Source organism: Mesocricetus auratus, unplaced genomic scaffold, assembly GCF_017639785.1.
Source record: "Mesocricetus auratus isolate SY011 unplaced genomic scaffold, BCM_Maur_2.0 Super-Scaffold_100031, whole genome shotgun sequence".
NCBI classification, from domain to species: Eukaryota; Metazoa; Chordata; class Mammalia; order Rodentia; family Cricetidae; genus Mesocricetus; species Mesocricetus auratus.
This window is the reverse complement of record NW_024429212.1, coordinates 6,661,234-6,681,223: the sequence shown is the minus strand read 5'-3', so window position 1 is coordinate 6,681,223 and position 19,990 is coordinate 6,661,234. Positions and strand designations below refer to the sequence as shown.

General features: G+C 48.5%; 1 protein-coding gene and 1 non-coding gene across 3 annotated transcripts in view; one reads left to right on the top strand and one right to left on the bottom strand.

Moving 5' to 3' along the window:
- The window catches only part of Tubgcp3 (tubulin gamma complex associated protein 3), a 64,723-nt gene extending 50,878 nt beyond the window's left edge, over positions 1-13,845 (bottom strand). For both annotated transcript variants that reach the window (XM_040733454.1, XM_040733455.1), the window contains exons 1-6: positions 13,675-13,845; positions 11,904-12,011; positions 8,425-8,492; positions 4,556-4,633; positions 3,525-3,736; positions 1,166-1,338 (exon numbers count right to left, since the gene is read on the bottom strand). In XM_040733454.1, coding sequence (XP_040589388.1) covers positions 1,166-1,338; positions 3,525-3,736; positions 4,556-4,633; positions 8,425-8,492; positions 11,904-12,011; positions 13,675-13,750 — 715 coding nt within the window. In that variant the 5' untranslated portion in view covers positions 13,751-13,845. The remainder of the gene's footprint in view (positions 1-1,165; positions 1,339-3,524; positions 3,737-4,555; positions 4,634-8,424; positions 8,493-11,903; positions 12,012-13,674) is intronic.
- Positions 5,155-5,260, top strand: LOC121135199. The gene has a single exon (XR_005872418.1). It is a non-coding gene; the product is annotated as a U6 spliceosomal RNA (small nuclear RNA).
- Positions 13,846-19,990: the final 6,145 nt, after the last annotated feature.

The window sequence follows — 19,990 nt, the reverse complement described above, 5'->3', positions numbered from 1 at the left end:
GGGACCTTCGCTGTCCTTAAGGACCCTCATCTCACCCCTCAATTCCCCGACAGAGGCACGGGTCTCCCTCCTCTGTGGTCGACTTTACAGCATGTGTCTGTTTGTCTGTCTACCTATCTACCTACCTATCTACCTACCTACCTACCTACCTACCTACCTACCTACCTATCTATCTATCTATCTATCTATCTATCTATCTATCTATCTATCTATCTATCTATCCACCTACTTTTAACCCATTTGTAACCCCCTGAAAGTGGATCTCTTGTAAGCAGCATGAACTACTCAGACTGGAATTACTTTTAATATTGTCCCTACCTACCCCACTGCTCCTTCTCATTCTCATCTGTTTCTTCCAAGTTCCCTATGGCTACGTGGGGAACCCAGGTCTGCAGACTGAGGACAGTGCACTGGCTTGCTCCACACGTGGGCATGTGTCACTCCACACGTGGCAGGGTGATGTGGTTGAGAAGGTGACATGTGAGTTCTCCGTGGGGACAGCGGCAAGGTCAAAGGCTTTCATGTCCCTTGATTACAAATGACACTGCCCCATGGTTGCCCTGAAGGAAAGGAAGCAGCAGTCACAGCCTCAGGATCGGCAGAGCAGGGATCGACAGTAAAGCCCGCTCTTCAGTGCTCGTAACTCCTCCACCTGACAAGCGCTGCAACGCATGGCATACTCAAGAAAACACGCATGTCTCCCCTGACAGTCTAACAGAATTTAAAGAAAACGCGCACGTCTCCCTGACAGTCTAACAGAATTTAAAACCCATCAAGAGGTCTTCCTCTCACTGCCCAGAAATTGCCTTCACTTTACAGGCACGATGCTAAACACTTTCTCCGTCACCAGGTGGACACCTCGTCCATGGAGCTTGCATTTGGACACAAGAAGCGATCTTCCTGAAGCTCTGAGTGGCTCTTCCCAGGAGGGACAACAGGGATGGGAAGGGGACTGGGACAAGGAGGCAGATAGTTCAGCACAGAGGGAACAGATCAGGCAGGCAGACAGCGAGAAAAGGGAGGCAGCAGGCCACAGGAAGTGACCTCACAGGCATTGGCCACAGCAGGGACCCTGGGTTTCATTATATGATATATAAGGAATCACTACAGATGGGGCTCTGGCTTTGAGAGTAAAATGGCTTCTAAATGCCAAAACACATCTTACCACTCAGATCCCCTTCTCTCCTTGACCTTGTCATGCTGCGAGAAAGGGCATTTGGGACACCCTTGGAGGTAGGGGTTTGTGAAGAAGGCTGACTGGCAGTCAGGGTCCACGCGAGGCGGGGCGCCAACTGCTGCCGGAGGCCATCACCAACTCCTGGAGCTTGATGCGACTGCCTAGAGGAATGAAACATTTCGGCTTCAAACACCTAGAGACACAAGTGTGCTACGAGCTATGTTACTACACTACTACACTACTGTGTAAATCTGATACCTAGAGACACAAGTGTGCCACGAGCTGTGTTATTACATTACTACACTACTGTGTAAATCTGACACCTAGAGACACAAGTGTGCTACGAGCTATGTTACTACACTACTGTGTAAATCTGATACCTAGAGACACAAGTGTGCCACGAGCTATGTTACTACACTACTACACTACTGTGTAAATCTGACACCTAGAGACACAAGTGTGCTACGAGCTATGTTACTACACTACTGTGTAAATCTGATACCTAGAGACACAAGTGTGCCACGAGCTATGTTACTACACTACTACACTACTGTGTAAATCTGACACCTAGAGACACAAGTGTGCCACGAGCTATGTTACTACACTACTACACTACTGTGTAAATCTGACACCTAGAGACACAAGTGTGCTACGAGCTGTACACTACCTCACTACTGTGTAAATCTGATACCTAGAGACACAAGTGTGCCACGAGCTGTGTTATTACATTACTACACTACTGTGTAAATCTGACACCTAGAGACACAAGTGTGCTACGAGCTATGTTACTACACTACTGTGTAAATCTGATACCTAGAGACACAAGTGTGCCACGAGCTGTACACTACCTCACTACTGTGTAAATCTGATACCTAGAGACACAAGTATGCCACGAGCTATGTTACTACACTACTACACTACTGTGTAAATCTGATACCTAGAGACACAAGTGTGCCACGAGCTATGTTACTACACTACTATACTACTGTGTAAATCTGATACCTAGAGACACAAGTGTGCCACAAGCTGTGTTATTACACTACTACGCTACTGTGTAAACCTGATGCCAGGAGTCTCCCAACCCACAGACCCCAGCAGTCAGCCCCAGGCCCCCTGCACTGTCGGGGATACAGACGCAGCATTCAGACCTACTCCAGGGAGAGAGCTCACCCTGCTGTCTGTACTTACCTTCCTGATTCGAGTTCTTTACAAACACAAAGCACACATCATACATACACTCACGAAAGCAGTTTGAAATTCTAAAGTAGTTTTAATGCCAAGATCACAGCCTGTCATTCATTCAACTTTTATTGAGTTGATAGGGTTCGACATCCGGGCCCTGTCTCATCTGCTGGTCGCCAGCCCCCACCCCCACTCTTGTATGCACACTCTGGAAGGAGACCCTGCCATTTTAATTCATTTGACAAATGTGCAAACACATAAAATGTAAGGCAAAGTGCAGTCTCTCTGTGAATATCTAAGAACCCAATACTGACAACTATAACAAAGCCACTGCTTCTTGGAACACTGAAATAACCACAGGGCTCAATTACATCTGCTGCCCTAGGGGTGCTCGGGGAAGCCATTCTGTCCTGCCCCGCCCTCAGTGTGAGGAGCCCCGCCCTCAGTGTGAGGAGCCCCGCCCTCAGTGTGAGGAGCCCCGCCCTCAGTGTGAGGAGCCCCACCCTCAGTGTGAGGAGCACCGCCCTCAGTGTGAGGAGCCCCACCCTCAGTGTGAGGAGCACCGCCCTCAGTGTGAGGAGCACCATGTTCAATACCTTCGGTGCCATTTTATAACTTGGTGACTTGTGAGTCTACTGTGCTCTAATGGAAAACATTGTGCTTTTGATGTCGATTCTCTGATCACAGCTCCTCTGGAAAATTACCCAGCTCTGTCTTGTCATACTGTGATCACCAGGAATGACAGTGGCAAGACGCTAAGCCATCTATCTGTTTACCTACACACAAAAATGTGTACTTAACAGAAAAGAATCCAAAGGTGAAGGTCCATGAACCACATGACCTTTACTCTCAGACAGGAATGCCATCTTAACTCCAAACACTGCCTCGTCCTAGCTGCACAGTCCTGGCTTCCACCCCCATAGCTCACAGCATTAACCATGAGTCTAAAAGTCACAGTCGAAGGACAATTCGCCCTGCTACTTCCTCAAAGAGTCTACTAAAACCTGGTGGCAGACCTATGACCTACAGCACTGAGACACATGAAATGCCCTAGAAACATGGGCAAGACAAGCTACTGGATGCTACTGGTTCTATCATGGTGTGTGTGTGTGTGGTGTGCGTGTGCGTGTGTGTGTATGTACACACGTGTATGTGAGCTCATTACCCAGGGAGGAAAGGCTGCACAGGTGTGGGGCCACTGAGGCCACACATGCCAATGCTGCTGATGCCACTGCTGCCCAAGCTGCCGGAGCTCTGTGCCTGTGTGCTTCGGTCCTGGTAGTTCAAGGGAAGGGTCTGAGGCCTGGCACAGTAGTAAGGCGTTGAGTGAGCATCTCTTGGTAACGCTTGTGCAAACAATGAAGCATAGCTCGTTACCTGAAATGAAGTGCAGTGTAAACACACAGGTAAGAAATCACAGGACAATTTGCCAAACCCACAGGGCCTTTATATTCCTATCCCCATGCTATTTCTGGACTTGGATTGGAATTTCACACTTATTCAAGTCGGCTAATGAAGATGCTTTTCAGTTGTTATAATTGACATTATTAGGTGTCCTCTAAACTCTAAACACAAACACATTTGCACGTCTATCACCAATACAAAACAAGGAGATTGTAAAAATCCTCCACCGACACTCCTCAGCTTCTTGCCAGTGAAATGCTTGCGGAACATTCTATTGTACTAGAGCCCACAGCAGGGAAGAACACAGGGTTATACGGCAGAAAGCCTGCTGGTAAGACAGTGACAAGTGCTCCCAACACCTGGAAGCAAAAGAACTCCCATGATTCCCAGCTCAGGAAGGTCCCAATTTCACAGGGTCAGTTCTTTCACGACTTGGGCTGCTCGGAGCACACTGTCACATCAGAGTGGCATCACTCTTAAACACATCTTCTGGGAAAGAAGGCCTGACGTGACTTCCAGGCTCCGTGGGTGGCCTGTTGCTTTTCTCCTATTATCTCCAGTCCTAAGAGAGAGGGGTGCAGCCACCCCACAAGCGCGCAGAGGCACACTCACCCACCTTGCTCAACCACCCCACAAGCGCGCAGAGGCACGCTCACCCACCTTGCTCAACCACCCCACAAGCGCGCAGAGGCACGCTCACCCACCTTGCTCAACCACCCCACAAGCGCGCAGAGGCACGCTCACCCACCTTGCTCAACCACCCCACAAGCGCGCAGAGGCACGCTCACCCACCTTGCAGGCTTGCTTGCGAGGATCCTCACTAAGGTTCAGCAAGAGGTAGAGGATTGACCATGTGTTTTTCAAAACTCCCTGTTAGATTAAAAATAACATTACAAGAGCTATTGCCTTTCCTGTTTTATTATTCATACTGATTTCCAACATAGACATAGAGTTTAAGATTCACCGTTAACATTAACCTAAGCTCACTCCATGCGTCATAAATGGCACTACCCCTCAGAAGGTAGAGGCAACACTCTGTAACCAACACCCCCAGGTCCTTAACTCCTGGAAACAAATCCTAAAGTTACCCTGCTTTTGATTAACAAAACTTACCAAACACAGTGGTGGTAAAAGAAATATTATCAAAATCTGTGGATTAAGCTGGGTGTGGTGACACACACCTTTAATCCCAGCATGCAGGACACAGACACGTGGATCTCTGTGGGTTCAAGGCCAATCTCATCAATACAGTGAGTTTCAGGCCAGCCAGGCATACATACTGTGGCTTTGTCTCAAGCGGGAAAAAATTATTTTTCTAGAAACAGACATGCAGGCAAATTACACAACTGGAGAGGAATCTTTAGAAATCCAGCCATGAGAAACAGAAGGTAGTGCTTGCTTCGGCAGCACATATACTAAAATTGGAACGATCCAGAGAAGATTAGCATGGGCCCTGCGCAAGGAGAAACAGAACGTATAAACAGATCCGTGGACTAAACCAGACCCAGGCACTGCAAGTACAACGAAGGGCCTGTACCATGGAAGGGCGGGCCCGGGAACCTGTGCTGGGCTCCTCAGGACATGGCACTCACAGCAGGGGTGGCTGGAAGACATGAAGGAAGACAGTAGCAGCCTGGAAAGCAGGCAGGCCTCTCAGGGTCAGTGACTTACCCAGGCTCACCCTGGCCGGGCAGTCAAGCTCTGTATGCCCCACACAGCCTGTCTCTGTCTCTCTGTCTCTGTCTCTGCCTCTTTCTCTCAATTCTTTGTCTCCTCAGCCAGTCAGCCATTCAGAAACACCCCCAGGGCCAAGCACTCTATGTCATCACTATGATGCCAAAAGACAACTCCCTTCATCCACAAAGGAAAGGAGAGCAAAGAGATTCACAATGGTGAGTGAGTACAGGACTCAAACACGGCTGTCCTGCTTCAGCTGTCAGTGGAAGGCTGACGTAAGGACTGCCGAGAGGCGTCAAGATGGCAATGGACACATAAAGAGAGGCACACTGCCTATAGACACGTACAGCTACAGAGACACAAAGAAGAAACAAGAGGAAGACTCCATCTAGCTCAGAGGGTGCCAGGCTTCACGGCCCGAGGGCGTTCCCCTAGGACTGCAGGGGTAGAAACACGGAGGGAAGACCTCTCCCTCTGTGATAAAGTCAAGGCCAGAATCCCAGCACTCACTCAGAAAGGGCGTGGCTGGAGAGAAGAGGAGCACACGAATGAACAAAACGTGCATACAAAGATCTGTCAACGGCACATTAGGAAGCAGGTCATAACTTTCTTACTACACATGCGCAGCTCAGCGAGTCTCCCCAGATCTGAGTCGCAGGAGTGTGCCACCACGCCGAGCTTCGGAGAGGCTTCTTTTACATAGGGAACAGCTATTAACAGCCAAGTGAAGGGGTTTATTTAAGAGTTTCACCGTGTGCTGAGGTACAGGCAGGAACAGGGAAACAAGAGGCTGTGGCCACCAGGAACCTGCCGTTCACGGAGTGAAGACGGCCTTGCCAGGGCCCACAAGGACAAGACACAAGGGCTGCACAGCAGCCAGGAGTCACAGTTCACTCTGTCTCCACCCTCCCCACCCAGCTACCTCACTGGCACTGCAGCCAGTTCCAGCTGAAGCCCAGATGGTAGCAAGCAATCAGCCACGCTGCGACCACACCGAGGACTGAGCTCACCATAGCTAACCCTCAGAACCAGCCACCTCAGATTCCTGCCAGGTGAGGTAAGTGCCTTGATACAGACACACGGCTTCATGCACCGGGCGTCAACTGGATTTAAGTGTGGACAAACAACATCCAAAAGCGGGGCGCCATGAAAGCAAAGGCTTCTGAGGAGTGAGTGCGTGCTCGGCACCTGCCATGGCCTGGGACTTCACGCTCACGCAGGAGCCGCCCAGGCCACACTGCAACACGCTCAGGACCCCGCTGCCTTGTATCACACCAGGATCCCCTGCCCCGGCTTTGAAAACAACACGCACCCTGAGCCCTTCTCCCCAGGGCACCCCGTAGCCCCCATAGCACATGTGACACCTTCACTGGCCAGAAAGCAGGACAAAACAGTATCAGTGGCCGTTGTACCTTGAAGAGCTGGATTTTTTTTTAAGAGCTGGATTTTTTTTTTAATCAAAAAGATAGAACAGTTACTTATCTGGGCACATTTCCTGTATTAGTGTTAGGCCACTCCCAGTTTTTAAAACATGGTTCATCTCCAGGGTGAAAAATTCAACTAGGTTGGTTTTGTGGGCTAACTGGTAAGAAGCCATTTATAACAATGCTTAGAAACCATGGGAGGGGCTTAGCCATGTAATCCACAACTACGGGAGACAGAAGCAGGAGGATGGCTGTGAGCTCAAGGCCAACACGGGCCACACAGTGCTCTTCAACACAGCCTGGATTAAAGAGTTAAAGACCATCTCAGAAAACAGAGACATATGATAGATGGCTGGATGACAGGTGCATAGATAATAGATGGATGATTGATGATTGACAGATGATAGGTAGATGGATAATAGATGGATGATGGATGATAGACAGACAGACAGACAGACAGACAGATGATACATAGGATACATGACAGGTAGGTAGGTAGGTAGATAGTAGACAGGCAAGCAAACAAGCACAGGAGTAAACAGTTTTAAACAAACTTTCGGAAAACAAGCTTCTAAAATCTCAGTTTCCCAAGTGTACCTCTACCCAGTGGTCACAGCATCAGACACAACAGGTTTTGCTGCAGAAAACTACCTCTGTGACCGCAGCAGGGCCAAGCGGCTCTCTAAGCACAGCACATTAAACGCCTCTGTCATACCTCAAGTGCAGACGTCAGTCACAGGAGGAGAGAGACGGAAGAAAGGCGGAAGTGATGCTACAGTTGGAGACCACTCTCTGCACATAAGGCTCTCATCCTTACTCCACAAGCACTTTCTGAGATGGAGAGGCATTCCAAAGGCAGTGAACAAGTCACTCAAACCGCACTAAGGAACCGACGCTCTCATTCCAGCCACAGAGAGACAGGACTGGAGGAACCTACAAGAGCTCAGTCCCGCAGTCCTGGTCCCCTTCGCACTGTCTCAGGCTGCCAGACCTGTCAAGCAAACACTGAACTCTGGTCCTGAGGCCTCTCTACAGAGGAAAGAAGAAAGCTGGGTGAACCAGTTCTTCTGCGGTCAGAAACCACAAAATCTCAACTTGTGGTGCAAGTAGCTTTTTGACAGAGGCGGACAAATCTTTATCAAAATATTAGATTAGGACAATTTTCAAGTATCAGTATCTAATCGCAAAGGGTTCAAAAAATTTTACCCTTTAGTTATTCACTACATTGTTAAAATGAAATGCTCACAGATAACTGCATCAGCCATGGGAGCTTCTGCAGTGGCAGGACAGACCTGGACATCCACCAGCATGCCTACTCCTGGCAATGTCATCAAAGTCATTGCAGTACAAACTGGAGAGCCCAATTCCTATCCAACAGGACACATCAGCGTTTAACAGAAGTTCAGCTGACACTTAGCTCTAACTGGCCTCTTAAGAGGAAGAGCTATCTACACTAAAAGCCATTAGTGACTGCAGGGAGTTTGAAAAGACAGCACCCAAGGATGGTCAAGCATTCCCAAGCCATTCTCCATTCACGCCATCCAGAACATGGCACTGTACCTGCGAGTGAAGCTTTCTGTGCAGCTCTGAAAACAATGCAGCATCTGCTTCTCTCCTTTGTCGAATAACTGAAAATGTAGAAAGGGAATTGAGCCCATTAGTTGCATGAACCAAGATTCAGTGTTAGGAAATCATTTCTTCTGTGCTAACAGACAGGGCAGTGCTGGAAGAATCCTGAGCCTAAGAATCCAAAGTACAGGACAAGGAGACTTTCAGCAATGTCGATTCCGTCAGCTCATCCAGCCCTTCTGTGCACATAAAACACTAGGATTATCGGGCTGGAGAGGATGAAGAGGGCTGTCTGCAATACTGATCCACAGCAAGGCAAACTATCAACTCTACGAATTAATAACAGCTACCTGGAGGGAGAGAGGGAGAGAGGGAGGGATGGGGGAGGAGGAGGGATGAAGGGACAGAGGGATGGATAATGAATTCACAGGATCACCGCACATGACAGTTCATCTGATTTAAAAAGCCACATTCCAGCCAGGTGTAGTGGTACACGTCTTTAATCCTGGCACTCAGAAGGCAGGGGCAGGAGGACCTCTGCAAGTTCAAGGCTGGTCTTGCTGACCAACCAGGCCTACATAGGGACGAAACCTTGTCTCAAAAAAAGTCACATTCTAGCCGGGCGGTGGTGGCGCACGCCTTTAATCCCAGCACTCCAGCACTCGGGAGGCAGAGGCAGGCGGATCTCTGTGAGTTCGAGGCTGGGCTGGACCGACAGCCTCCAAAACAATACAGAGAAACCCTGTCTCGAAAAAAAAAAAAAAAAGTCACATTCTAACATTTTTGCTAAGATGTGCAGCAGTAGTCTATCTTGCTTCAGTATAAAATAACCACTGTTATTAATTTTATTTTCAATATTTTATTGTTCATTATTGTTGACTATTTTATTAATTTTGTTTTTTTTATTTTTCGAGGCAGGGTTTCTCTGTATTGTTTTGGAGGCTGTCCTGGAACTCGCTCTGTAGACCAGGCTGGCCTCGAACTCACAGAGATCCGCCTGCCTCTGCCTCCCGAGTGCTGGGATTAAAGGCGTGTGCCACCAACGCCCGGCCTACTATTTTATTAATTATTAATAATTAATCATATCTTTTCATTTTAGTAATAAATGTCTGGATATTCCAGTTCTGCTCACAAATCATCATAAGCAGCAGGAGTCAATAGCAAATCCAGTCTATGTTCTGTTCCATGATAGGCAGAAGTCACAGACCAGACATGGGTCCCTTGAGGAACACACAGTACACAGAGGCCTCTCAAGAAAAATACACTGCCTACTAGGAAGTGCACCACATTTAAAGCCAACTCAGGAGCTGGAAATATTGGGTACCTAATCCTACACTCAGGACACAGAGGCAGAAGGATAGGGTTTGAAGCTGCATAGTGAATTCTAGCCACCTGATCCGGCTCCCGCACTAAGCCATGAACTAAACACAGAACTCTTTTTTGTTAATCTGATTTTTGAGAAAGGGCTCACTACGGAGTTCTTGTTGGTGTGGAACTCACTATGTAGACCAGGATGGCTTTTAACTCAGAGCCATTTGTCTGTGTCTACCAAAGCTCTGGAATTAAAGGCTTGCACCACTATGCCAGGCAAACTACATAGAGACAGGAATGACTCTAATCCTGGCACATTGAATTAACCCATTAACCACACACAGGCAAGAATGGATCTGACCCTGTACCCTGCATTAACCCTATTAACCAAATATTGACAGGAATGGCTCTAACCCTGGTACCCTGCATTAACCCTATTAACCACACATAGACAGGAGTGGATCTGACCCTGTACCCTGCACAAAGAGACAACGTAATCCCAGGCACAGCTGTTGTTCAGCTTTCTACAGAGGACACAGCAAGCCATAGAGAAACAGAACACAACAAAGTCAATAAAACCAAACTAGCAAAATGTAACACAATAACTATCTTTAAACTGACAGAAATGGCCAAGCCGTGGTGGCACACTCCTTTATTCCCAGCATTCAGGAGGCAGACAAGTGGATCTCTGTGAGTTCAAGGCCAGCCTGGTGCACAAAGAGGGTTCCAGGACAGTCAGAGCTGTTATACAGAGAAGCCTTGTCTTGAAAAACAAACAACAGAAATAGACTCCACATAAATTCGGTCACGGCATTAAGCAGTTGATATTCTTTGTGAAGTTGGGAACTGTGGCTAGGCCAGGCAGGAAGGAGTGGAGTAAGACTTCAATGCATCCCTTAAGATGGCAGGTCATCTCAATTTTATGCATCTTTTGTTTGTGGGATGTATTTTCCTATCACTATTTTCCAACCATAGTTGGTCATGGATAGCTTAAAACCAAGACAGGACCACTGCAGGCACACACTGTATGTAGGTGTGACCACTGAGTCACGCCAAGGCTGCCATTCTAGCTGCTGGGTCCTTAGAGAGTCACACCGTTCAAGTCCTCAATACGCAAAGGCACTAGATCCAACCATTCTGAGGCCACAGCCTCAGATACATCACCTGTCTACACTCCCCAACTCTGCGTTACAGCTATGAAAGATCACCGGCCCAGGCAGTTCCTCACGCCACAGCTCAGGGCAGGATACTAGGCCACACAGAGTGACTTCCTAGGAGTGCTACCGCCAGTCTGGCAAACATTTAGAAACAAAATCAAAGCCTCCTTCATTTGGGCAGTTTAACAGTAGGCCCCAGGAGGAAGAAGCTGCTACCATCAAAGGCAGTTTTTCAATCTCACTGAAAGGCCCCACTGCAACTTGCTAGCACACCAGCAAAATACTCTGTCCAGCCAGGCCCAGACTGGTGAAGACTGCCTGCTACTCACAGCCTAGACTCCACAAAGCACTCCAGAGGCTGAGAGGGAAGGAGAGCTGGCCTCACCAAACCCAACTACTACAACTAACCCAAGCATCATGAGTGGAGAGCCTTCTTCTCCAAGGTGCCACACCTAAGAGAGCCTTAAGTGCCATCTCAGAAGCAAAATGCTCGCACAGTTCTGAAGTACTGCAACTCTGATGGCGACAATGAGGCTTCACAGAGAGTGGTTAACGGGGTGCTAGATATGGAAATCAGAGAGACAAGAAGTGACAGTGAGTCCTTGTATCTTTTGTATTCCAAAACCAAATTACAGTGTTATGAAACATTTAAAATAAGCTTCCAGTGTATTTTAGTAATTTTAATGCCAAAGCAAAATTGAACTGTCCTTATTTTTAATAGTATCTGTAAACTAAAACATGGTTGAAAAAAAGCATACACTCACGTGCACATGTATATATGGGTATACATGCAAACATGCATACACAGACATTCACATGCATACATGTGTGGATACATAAACACAGATAGGCACATACACACATATATGTGACCACACATGTATACGTGCATAAATGCATGTAGACACACATATGAGCATGCACATACACATATCACATAGAGATTCTTAAGTTTTCACAAGGTTCATAATCTAACAAACACATAGTAAGAAAAATACATACGTTCTTTCTTGATTTTTTCGGCTACGAGAAACTCATCTCTTTCAACGGTCGGAGCAAAGTTGCTGCCGATGACTCTCACAGCGAACTGGAACTGCTGGGCAGCATCAGCTGGAAGGTAAGCAGAGGGAAGCAAGCTACAATAGGGAGTGGCACTACTTGAGAGGGATTAGGGGGTGTGGCCTTGTTGGAGAAAGTGTCACTGGGGCTGTGCATTAAGGAGGCCCAGTGGCTCTGGTTCATCCTGCTGCCTGCGGATCCTTCTCCTGCACCATGTCTGCCTCCCTGCCACAATGCGTCCTGACATGTTAATAATGGACTATCCCTCTGAAACTGTAAGCGGGACCCGGTTAAATGCTTTACAAGAGATGCCATGGTCATGGGGTCTCTTCACAGCAACAGAACAGTGACTAAGAGACCCTCATAATATGAATGTAAACTACAGTCCAATTTTAAGTTTCCGAAGTCTTGAAATTTTCAACATTTTATAAGTAAAAAAAAAGCCACTTAACTGTGAACTCTTATAAAACAAAAACACAACTGAGATAGCTCTAACATACTGCACAGAATAAACACTCCTGTGTTGTTGTGTCTTTCTTAAGCGTCTTTACCTGCCCTTTCTTAATCCACACTCTCCCTCTCAGGCATGAGCTGGGCAAGTCAGCTGGATCCAGCCAACTGAAACCCCACAAAGACAGGTCTCCACAATAAGGGTCTTCCTGGAAGGCAAAATTTTTGGACCCAATGCAATAAAGGAAAACTGATGTTATAGTGCATTAAGTTATAACTAACAACCTTAGCATCTGACTTCACCTGTGACTGTGACACTCTCTGCAGATGCTGGAATGACCCTCTCTCACTCTCATTGGGTCGCTGGGATAGCTGCTTCAATTCCTGGAGACTTATTTACCCCCTAAGCGCCTTCTCTCTGCTCACCCTAACTTTCCCCCATAGCGCTTATACTTACACAGTTTACCAGCACACGTAACACACACACTAGACAGTAAGAGCACCTCTTACAGCATCTATCATCACCGGGACAAGGGGGCTTCAAAGATTTTCTTACATGAATAAATTTTACATGAATAATAAACCCTATATAACAAGAACTGTGTTAAGGCAATAGTTTAGCAGTGACACACAGTCTGCCCTGACAAGTTGTTACATCAGTTGTTACAAATCACGAAAGATCAAAAGGCCCTCTCAGTTCCCCCCAAACATGCAATTTTGTTTAAAGTCTTTCTTGAACACCTGCTTGACTTATCTGTTACATTCCGAGCCATAAGCAGCAAGTAACCCAGTCATGTCAGTTCCTAAACACGTTCCCCCGAGACGCGTCCCCACTCATTTACAAAAGGGGCTTCAAGAGAGGAAAAAAATCCTTGACCTTTTTACTACCCCCTCCCCGACCACCACGGCTACAGTTGGGGTAAAGTGGGCAGGACCGCCGTGAGGTCTGGCCGGCTTCTCAGAGGCGGCGTACGCTACTTGAACTCTGCGGGGGGAACAAGCCAGCATCTTCATCCCCGGGGGCGACGGTGACAGCACAGTGGGTAGCGCGCACGGTGGGGCAGAGCTGCAGGCCGCGGTGCGGTTTGCACCCGGGGGCGCACACCAAACCCAGCGGGCACCGCAGCTCAGGCCCTGGTCCCCAGGGCAGGGACACCCCGCGAGCCGCACCCCTTCGCGTCCCCGGGGCCAGGGATAACCACTACCCGGCCGGCCGGGGTCACGGCGTTCAGCCTGGCACTGCCCTCAGCCCCGCAGCGCGTACCTTCGCTCCGGCCCAGGATCCGGCAGCACAGTCTCTGCAGCAGAACATTGGGCGACTTCTGATCCGGGGTCGCCATTACCGCGCCGGGACTGCGTACCGCAGCCTCCCCGTGCCCCAGGATCCCGCGCCCGGACTACGGCGCCGCCATCTAAGCGGAAGCGGCAAAAAAAAAAAAAAAAAGCGCGCCTCCCATAATGCACCGCGTGCCGCGCACCGCGCGCATGCGCCTCGTCTCTCGGCGCGGGAAGCGCCGCGGCGGCCCCGGTAAGGATGCTCGCGCCGCGGCGCTCCCGGTAACATCGGGTCCTTGCGGCCGTGCGCTTCCGCAGCCCGCGGTATGGACGCCGCTCTGCGAGCATCGCCGGTTGGATGGGGAGTCCGAGCGCGCATGAACCCTAGGACAGCGACAGGGGCTCTCGGAAGTGACTGCTCCCGGGTCTGGAACTTCTGCCCCTGGACGTCACCGGGAGGGAGTCCTGGGATCCGGGGCCGTAGCTGTCAGCGGCTGGTGAAGCGGACAGGCTCGTGCTCTGTCTCCGTCCCGAGGCGCTGCGGCATTGAAATAATCGGACGCAGGCACGAGAGGCTCCGTGTCGCTTAGGAGCCCAGCCCCGCAGCTCCTGCCGCGATGGTCTGCAGGTGAAAGTTCCCTTCCTGGCCACTGAGTCAGGTCTGTGATCGCAGCGGAGTTCTCAGAGGTGGCCTAATGGAGGGCATAGCCTTACTCGTCTTTTGCTCACAGACCGCTTAGCCACCCTTCCTGCCCGTTCTGTGGTGTACAGAACGCCGACAAGCTGCCCGGACAGATGGTAGCTGGTGGGGCTCAGCCGGTGGAAGCCAACCATGGAAAACTGCAAGAGAAGACTCCCGGCTTCGGTCACATTGCCTCTGACTGTGACTCAGTGAGACTGTCTACACCGCTGTCCTCAGCCCCATTCCTCATAGCGCCAACCTACTTTGTACCACCCACATAGATGGCGCTCCATCAGAAGGTCTAGAATATGGCTGCGGTGACCCATCACCCATTCCTGTGTCTTCCCTACCCCGGGGCAGTAGTCAGCCTCCCAGTGTTCCACTTCCGTTTCCATCACCCAAGTAGTGAGTCCTCCCTCTTCAATCCCCACAGAGTCTGTCTTGCTGACTGGGTCCTAGCACCGTCCTTGGCAAGATGGCTTTCTGGACTGAATACTCACATATCTGATCGCCCATGTGTTGACAATCATGTGAGGACTGAATACTCACATATCTGATCCCCCACGTGAGGGCAGCCAAAGAGCCAGGAAAATCGACAGAGTGGCTTGCTGTTATGTGTGGCTGTCTGAGGTAAAGCGCCCGCTGATAGCAACACTTGGGTAGCTAAGTAGCTGCTGAAGGCTAGTGTTGGGATAGTAACATGGCCTTGAAGACAGCTGGCCGCTCTTGCCACCAAGCCTGATGCAGACTCACATGACAGAAGGAAAGGAGCAACTCCCTCAGTTGATCCTCAGACCTCCCCATGTGTGCTCAAACCCACACAAAAAGAATTTTTTAAAACCTGTCAAGTCATGAACACATACCTGAGATTGGTCCAGGTTTGGCTAGTCTATTTCTATTAGTTTCATTAACCTTTGGACGTGAATTTTTATACATACTTAGTGCCATGTGCAAGGTCTTCTGGTGTAATTCCCAGTGTAAACTAAAGTCCACACTAAAAGCACCTGTGTTTGACATTCCACAAGACCGATCCACTGGTTTGAGCTTTGTGTTGGTAATAAACCTTTGGCACACGTGACCAGACTACTAGCTTACACCAATGCGAAAGCTTGGGATGCCGCCAAGGACTTTCCCTGCTTTGATGTAATCTCATACCTGATGTCTGCACCAGTGTATATGGTAAATTCATTTTGACACACTTGTGTCTCACCCAGCCGCCATCTTTACCAGCAGCCGCCCCACTATTGTCTGTGTCAAGGACCTTACGGTTCTACCCACACTCTTTACAGAAGCTGCCCATGTCACTGTCTCTGTCAGTCACCTCACAGTGACATCCGACACATCATTACAGCAGCACTTGTCACTGCCTGTGTCAGGGACCTCACCATGACATCTGAACTCTTCACAATAGCTGTGTCATATCACAATCTCTAAAATACCTCGTCACAGCCAGGGTCATCACAACAGCCATCGCCAGTCACAGTCTGCAGCAAACTCTTCTGAGTTCTGTGCACTATTTACAACAGCCACAACATGTCACTGTCAGGGTCAAGAGCCTCATGCCACATCTTGACAACAGACAACTGTCTCTGTCAGAAACCTCATGCTAACAACCATAATCTCCATAGTAACCAGCACGTCACTGTGTCTAGTACCTCAGTGACACCCAGAGTTGTCACAATTAACTGTGTCAAACTCCTCCACCTATGTCATTACTAGGTTCAGCTTTAATGTCTTAGCATCATCTTTTACTTTGGAAAGCTATATTAAACATTCACCTGAAAACTTGCTTTTAATTTATTTTAATTTAAAATGACCAAGTTTTTTCCTCCAAATAACAAATGTGCGTTGTAGGAAACTGAACCCAGGAAGGTGAAGCAGAAGCATTACTGTGAGTTCAAGGCCATCCTAAGTATGTAGAGAGTCAGGGCTAGCTTCAGCTACTAGCAAGGCTTATCTCAGGAACATAAGAACTAGGCATGCGGCTGGTGATAGAACACAAAACTGCAAGGCCCTGGGTGAGATCCCCAGCAGAGTCAAAAAAGAAAAAGGAAAACCATGAAAAACTGAAAGGCTAAGGCATTACCCAGAAAGATGCTTACTTCGAAATCCTGGTATGTATACACCCACCACACATGTGTGTACACAAACACATAATTGTACTACACAGAACATTTTAACCATCACCTATAAGATATATTTTTCTACGTCCTAAAATCAGCTAAGGCCTGATCATTAACGGCCACGTGACATTCTACTGAATTGGCATACTGCAAGTTACAGGCTCCGTTTCTTCTTTGCATTCTCGGGTACTCCCTGGGCTTCAGCATTTTACATATAAGGAATATAAAGCAATTTTAAAGACAGCTTTGGGTGCAAACCACATCCATCCGTGAAGCCCAGAGTCTGCAGCATCTATCTCCTCCAGGGCTCTAGGTCTGAGTAATAATTGTTTCTCTGAGGACGAATCTGCCAGTCAGTGGAGAAGCCAGGACAACAGGGGGCAGCCCTTCCTGATAATATGCGTGCCTTTGGTCACTGTGCCCTGTACCCTGTCGGCAGGCGGCGCTGGGAAGTAAAAGGAGGATACACAGCCAAGTCAGTCCTGACCTGCCATCATCCCGTGTGACTGTCACAAAACTGCAGCTCACCGGGCTGCAGCATGACTGCCACCAGGACTGTGAGGGTGAATCTGAGATACTCAAAGGTTCTGGGAACTGTGCATTCACCCCAAACGCATTCTTCCCCACGGAAGACCGACAGGCGAGGCCCTGTCTCTCTCCAAGTATGGAAACAGAGGCCGCACCACTGTAGGATGGCGGGGCTTTGCTGAAGTTCCTGCTACCGCGCCCTCAGATCTGGACTTCCTCGACTGGTCAGATTACCATGACCACCACACCATGCCACTTAAGGGGCACTGTGACACAAAAATGAAACTTGACAACAAGAGTTTAGTTCTTGCACTAAAGGCACGATTGGCTGTAACATACAGTTGTGCTTCTCATTTTAACACGTTACTAATAGGAACTAAAAGTCTATCTGAATTTTAAAAATCAAGCTGAATTTTTTTTTTAAAAGAAATGCTCACCATGTGACCGCTACCATGACCCAGAGCTATGTACTGTGTTTACTGCTCTGGGTACTCTAGCAAGCAGCATGTGATCTTCCCAAAGTCCTCCTCCTCCTCCTCCTCCTTCTCTCTCTCTCTCTCTCTCTCTCTCTCTCTCTCTCTCTCTCTCTCCCCCCCCCCGAGTGTGTGTGCGCGCTTGTGTGTGTGTGTACGCGCACTTGTGTGTGTGTGCACGCGTGTTTCAAGATAGGGTTTCTCTGTGTAGCCCTGGCTGTCCTGGAACTCACTCTATACACCAGGCTGGCCTCAAATTCACAAAGATTCGCCTGCCTCTGCCTGCTTGGTCCAGGGATTAAAGGTGTGCACCACCACCACCACCTGGCCTCTGTAACTGCAGTTCTTGCAGAGAAACCCACACTGCAGTTACATACCAGTCACTAGGTGTCTCTAGCTAGGTGCTAGAGGAAAAAAAAAAAACACTGCCTGTGGTCCACGATCATCTTGACTTCTGTGGGGTCTCCAGGGTAGACGGGAAGAGAGGGAGAGTTATCCACTTCTTTCTGGAACCTGAGCTGTTGCACCTGGGCACACCCAAGGAGATTCCCCAGGTGCATCTGACTCAGTAGGATTCACACAGGTGGCTGAGGCTCGAGGTCAAAGCTAGGCTGGCTGATCCATCCATCCGCTGGCCTATGCTGCCCTCTGCCGGCCAGTGGGGCTGAACATCCAGACACTCTAAGACAAGAGACCTGGAATTGGAGTTAGCTGACTGTTTAGAGAAAAGTTGGTAAGCATGGATTGTTGGGGACTTCTCATCCTTATGCAAATGAATCTTGCTGAGAAAGGCTAAGGCTGGGAAAGTGTCTTGTTCTCTGAAAGTCTGTGAGGCCTTTCCCCACTGTCACTGGTAAGGAAGATCAGGAGGAGGAGGCGGCATTCTGAGAAGCCCTTCAAAACCTCTTGATTTTCAGTCCTTCCAACCAGTGGCACAACTCCCAGCAGGGCACAGTTTTGAGATTCAGTTTTTCCATCTTTAAACCAGAGGTGTTTGCCTTACAGGATTCTGAGAGAGCGAGTGTTAGTTCTTAAAAAGTGCCGGTGAGGTGTGCAAGTCACCTCTCCTGTGGAAGTAGTACCAATCCTCGTCAATGAGGGGCACACACACACACACACACACACACACACACCCTCGATGCAATGCACGACCACAGATAGTGGGGAGTCCTGTACCAACAGACAAATCTAGATCACAGTTCCTGCATCTTTCACTGAGGGGACATTGAGGGAGGGGGCAGAGTGGAAAGATTGTAAGAGCCAGAATACCAGGAAGTCTGCTGTCAACAGTCTCTCCTAGAAATGGTTGCAAAAATCAGACTGGAACAATGACAATTTCAATGGGCATGTTAACATGAAAGGGAGAAACGGGGGGGGGGCAGTTCCACCCCCAGACAAAGGCCTACAGACTGCCAGAAGGAGGAGAAAGAGCCTCTCCCAGGACTGAGCTATCGGTTGTCCCAGTATAGAATGGTCAGCCTTGAAACCACACACACAGCAAAAACAGACTCAGGGGGTGTGTTTATATGTATTTGTGCATATAGATGCATGCACACCTATATATGTATGTAACAATAATAAAAAAGTATCAAATTCCCAGCACTTGGGAGGCAGAGGCAGGCGGATTTCTGTGAGTTTGAGGCCAGCCTGGTCTACAGAGTGAGTTCCAGGACAGCCTCCAAAACAATACAGAGAAACCCTGTCTCGAAAAACCAAAAAAAAAAAAAAGTATCAAATTAAGCATTGGGGACCCAGAGGAATTCGGGGAAGGATATCTGGGAGGTGCTGGAGGAAAGGGGGAAGCGATGTAATTCTATTTTAATTAAAAACAAATTTTTATGCCTTTGAGGGGCTGGAGGTATGGTTCAGCAGTTAAAAACACCGACTGCTCTTGAGGAGGACCTGGGTTCAATTCCCAGCCATCATATGACAGCTCACAACCACCTGTAACTACAGTTACAGGGCATCTGGCATTTCTCACCCCCATTCGCTGCCAAATTCCTGAAGTACATACACACTCACACACACACACTGACACACACACACATACACACATTCAGGCGCATACACACATACACACACACTGGAAAACACATTCAGGCACACACACATACATACACACACACTCAGGCAAACACACACACACACATACACATTCAGGCACATACACACACACTGGAAAACACATTCAGGCACACACACATACATACACACACACTCAGGCAAACATACACACACATTCAGGCACATACACATACACTCAGGTACACACATAATAGATTTCTGAAAGTGCCTGTCGACACTTAGAAATGGCAGCTGTAAATAAAGACATGGAATTGCCACTAAATTTCAGGATACGTTTATCAAGATTCTGTTACAGAAGTTTTTAGGCTCAAAGCCTGGGCTCTGAAAGTCTAAATGAGAATGCTTATGCCTGATATGTTTAAATGTTTGTGCCCAGAATGCCAATTAAAGAGAGAGGCATCATGGACAGAGGAT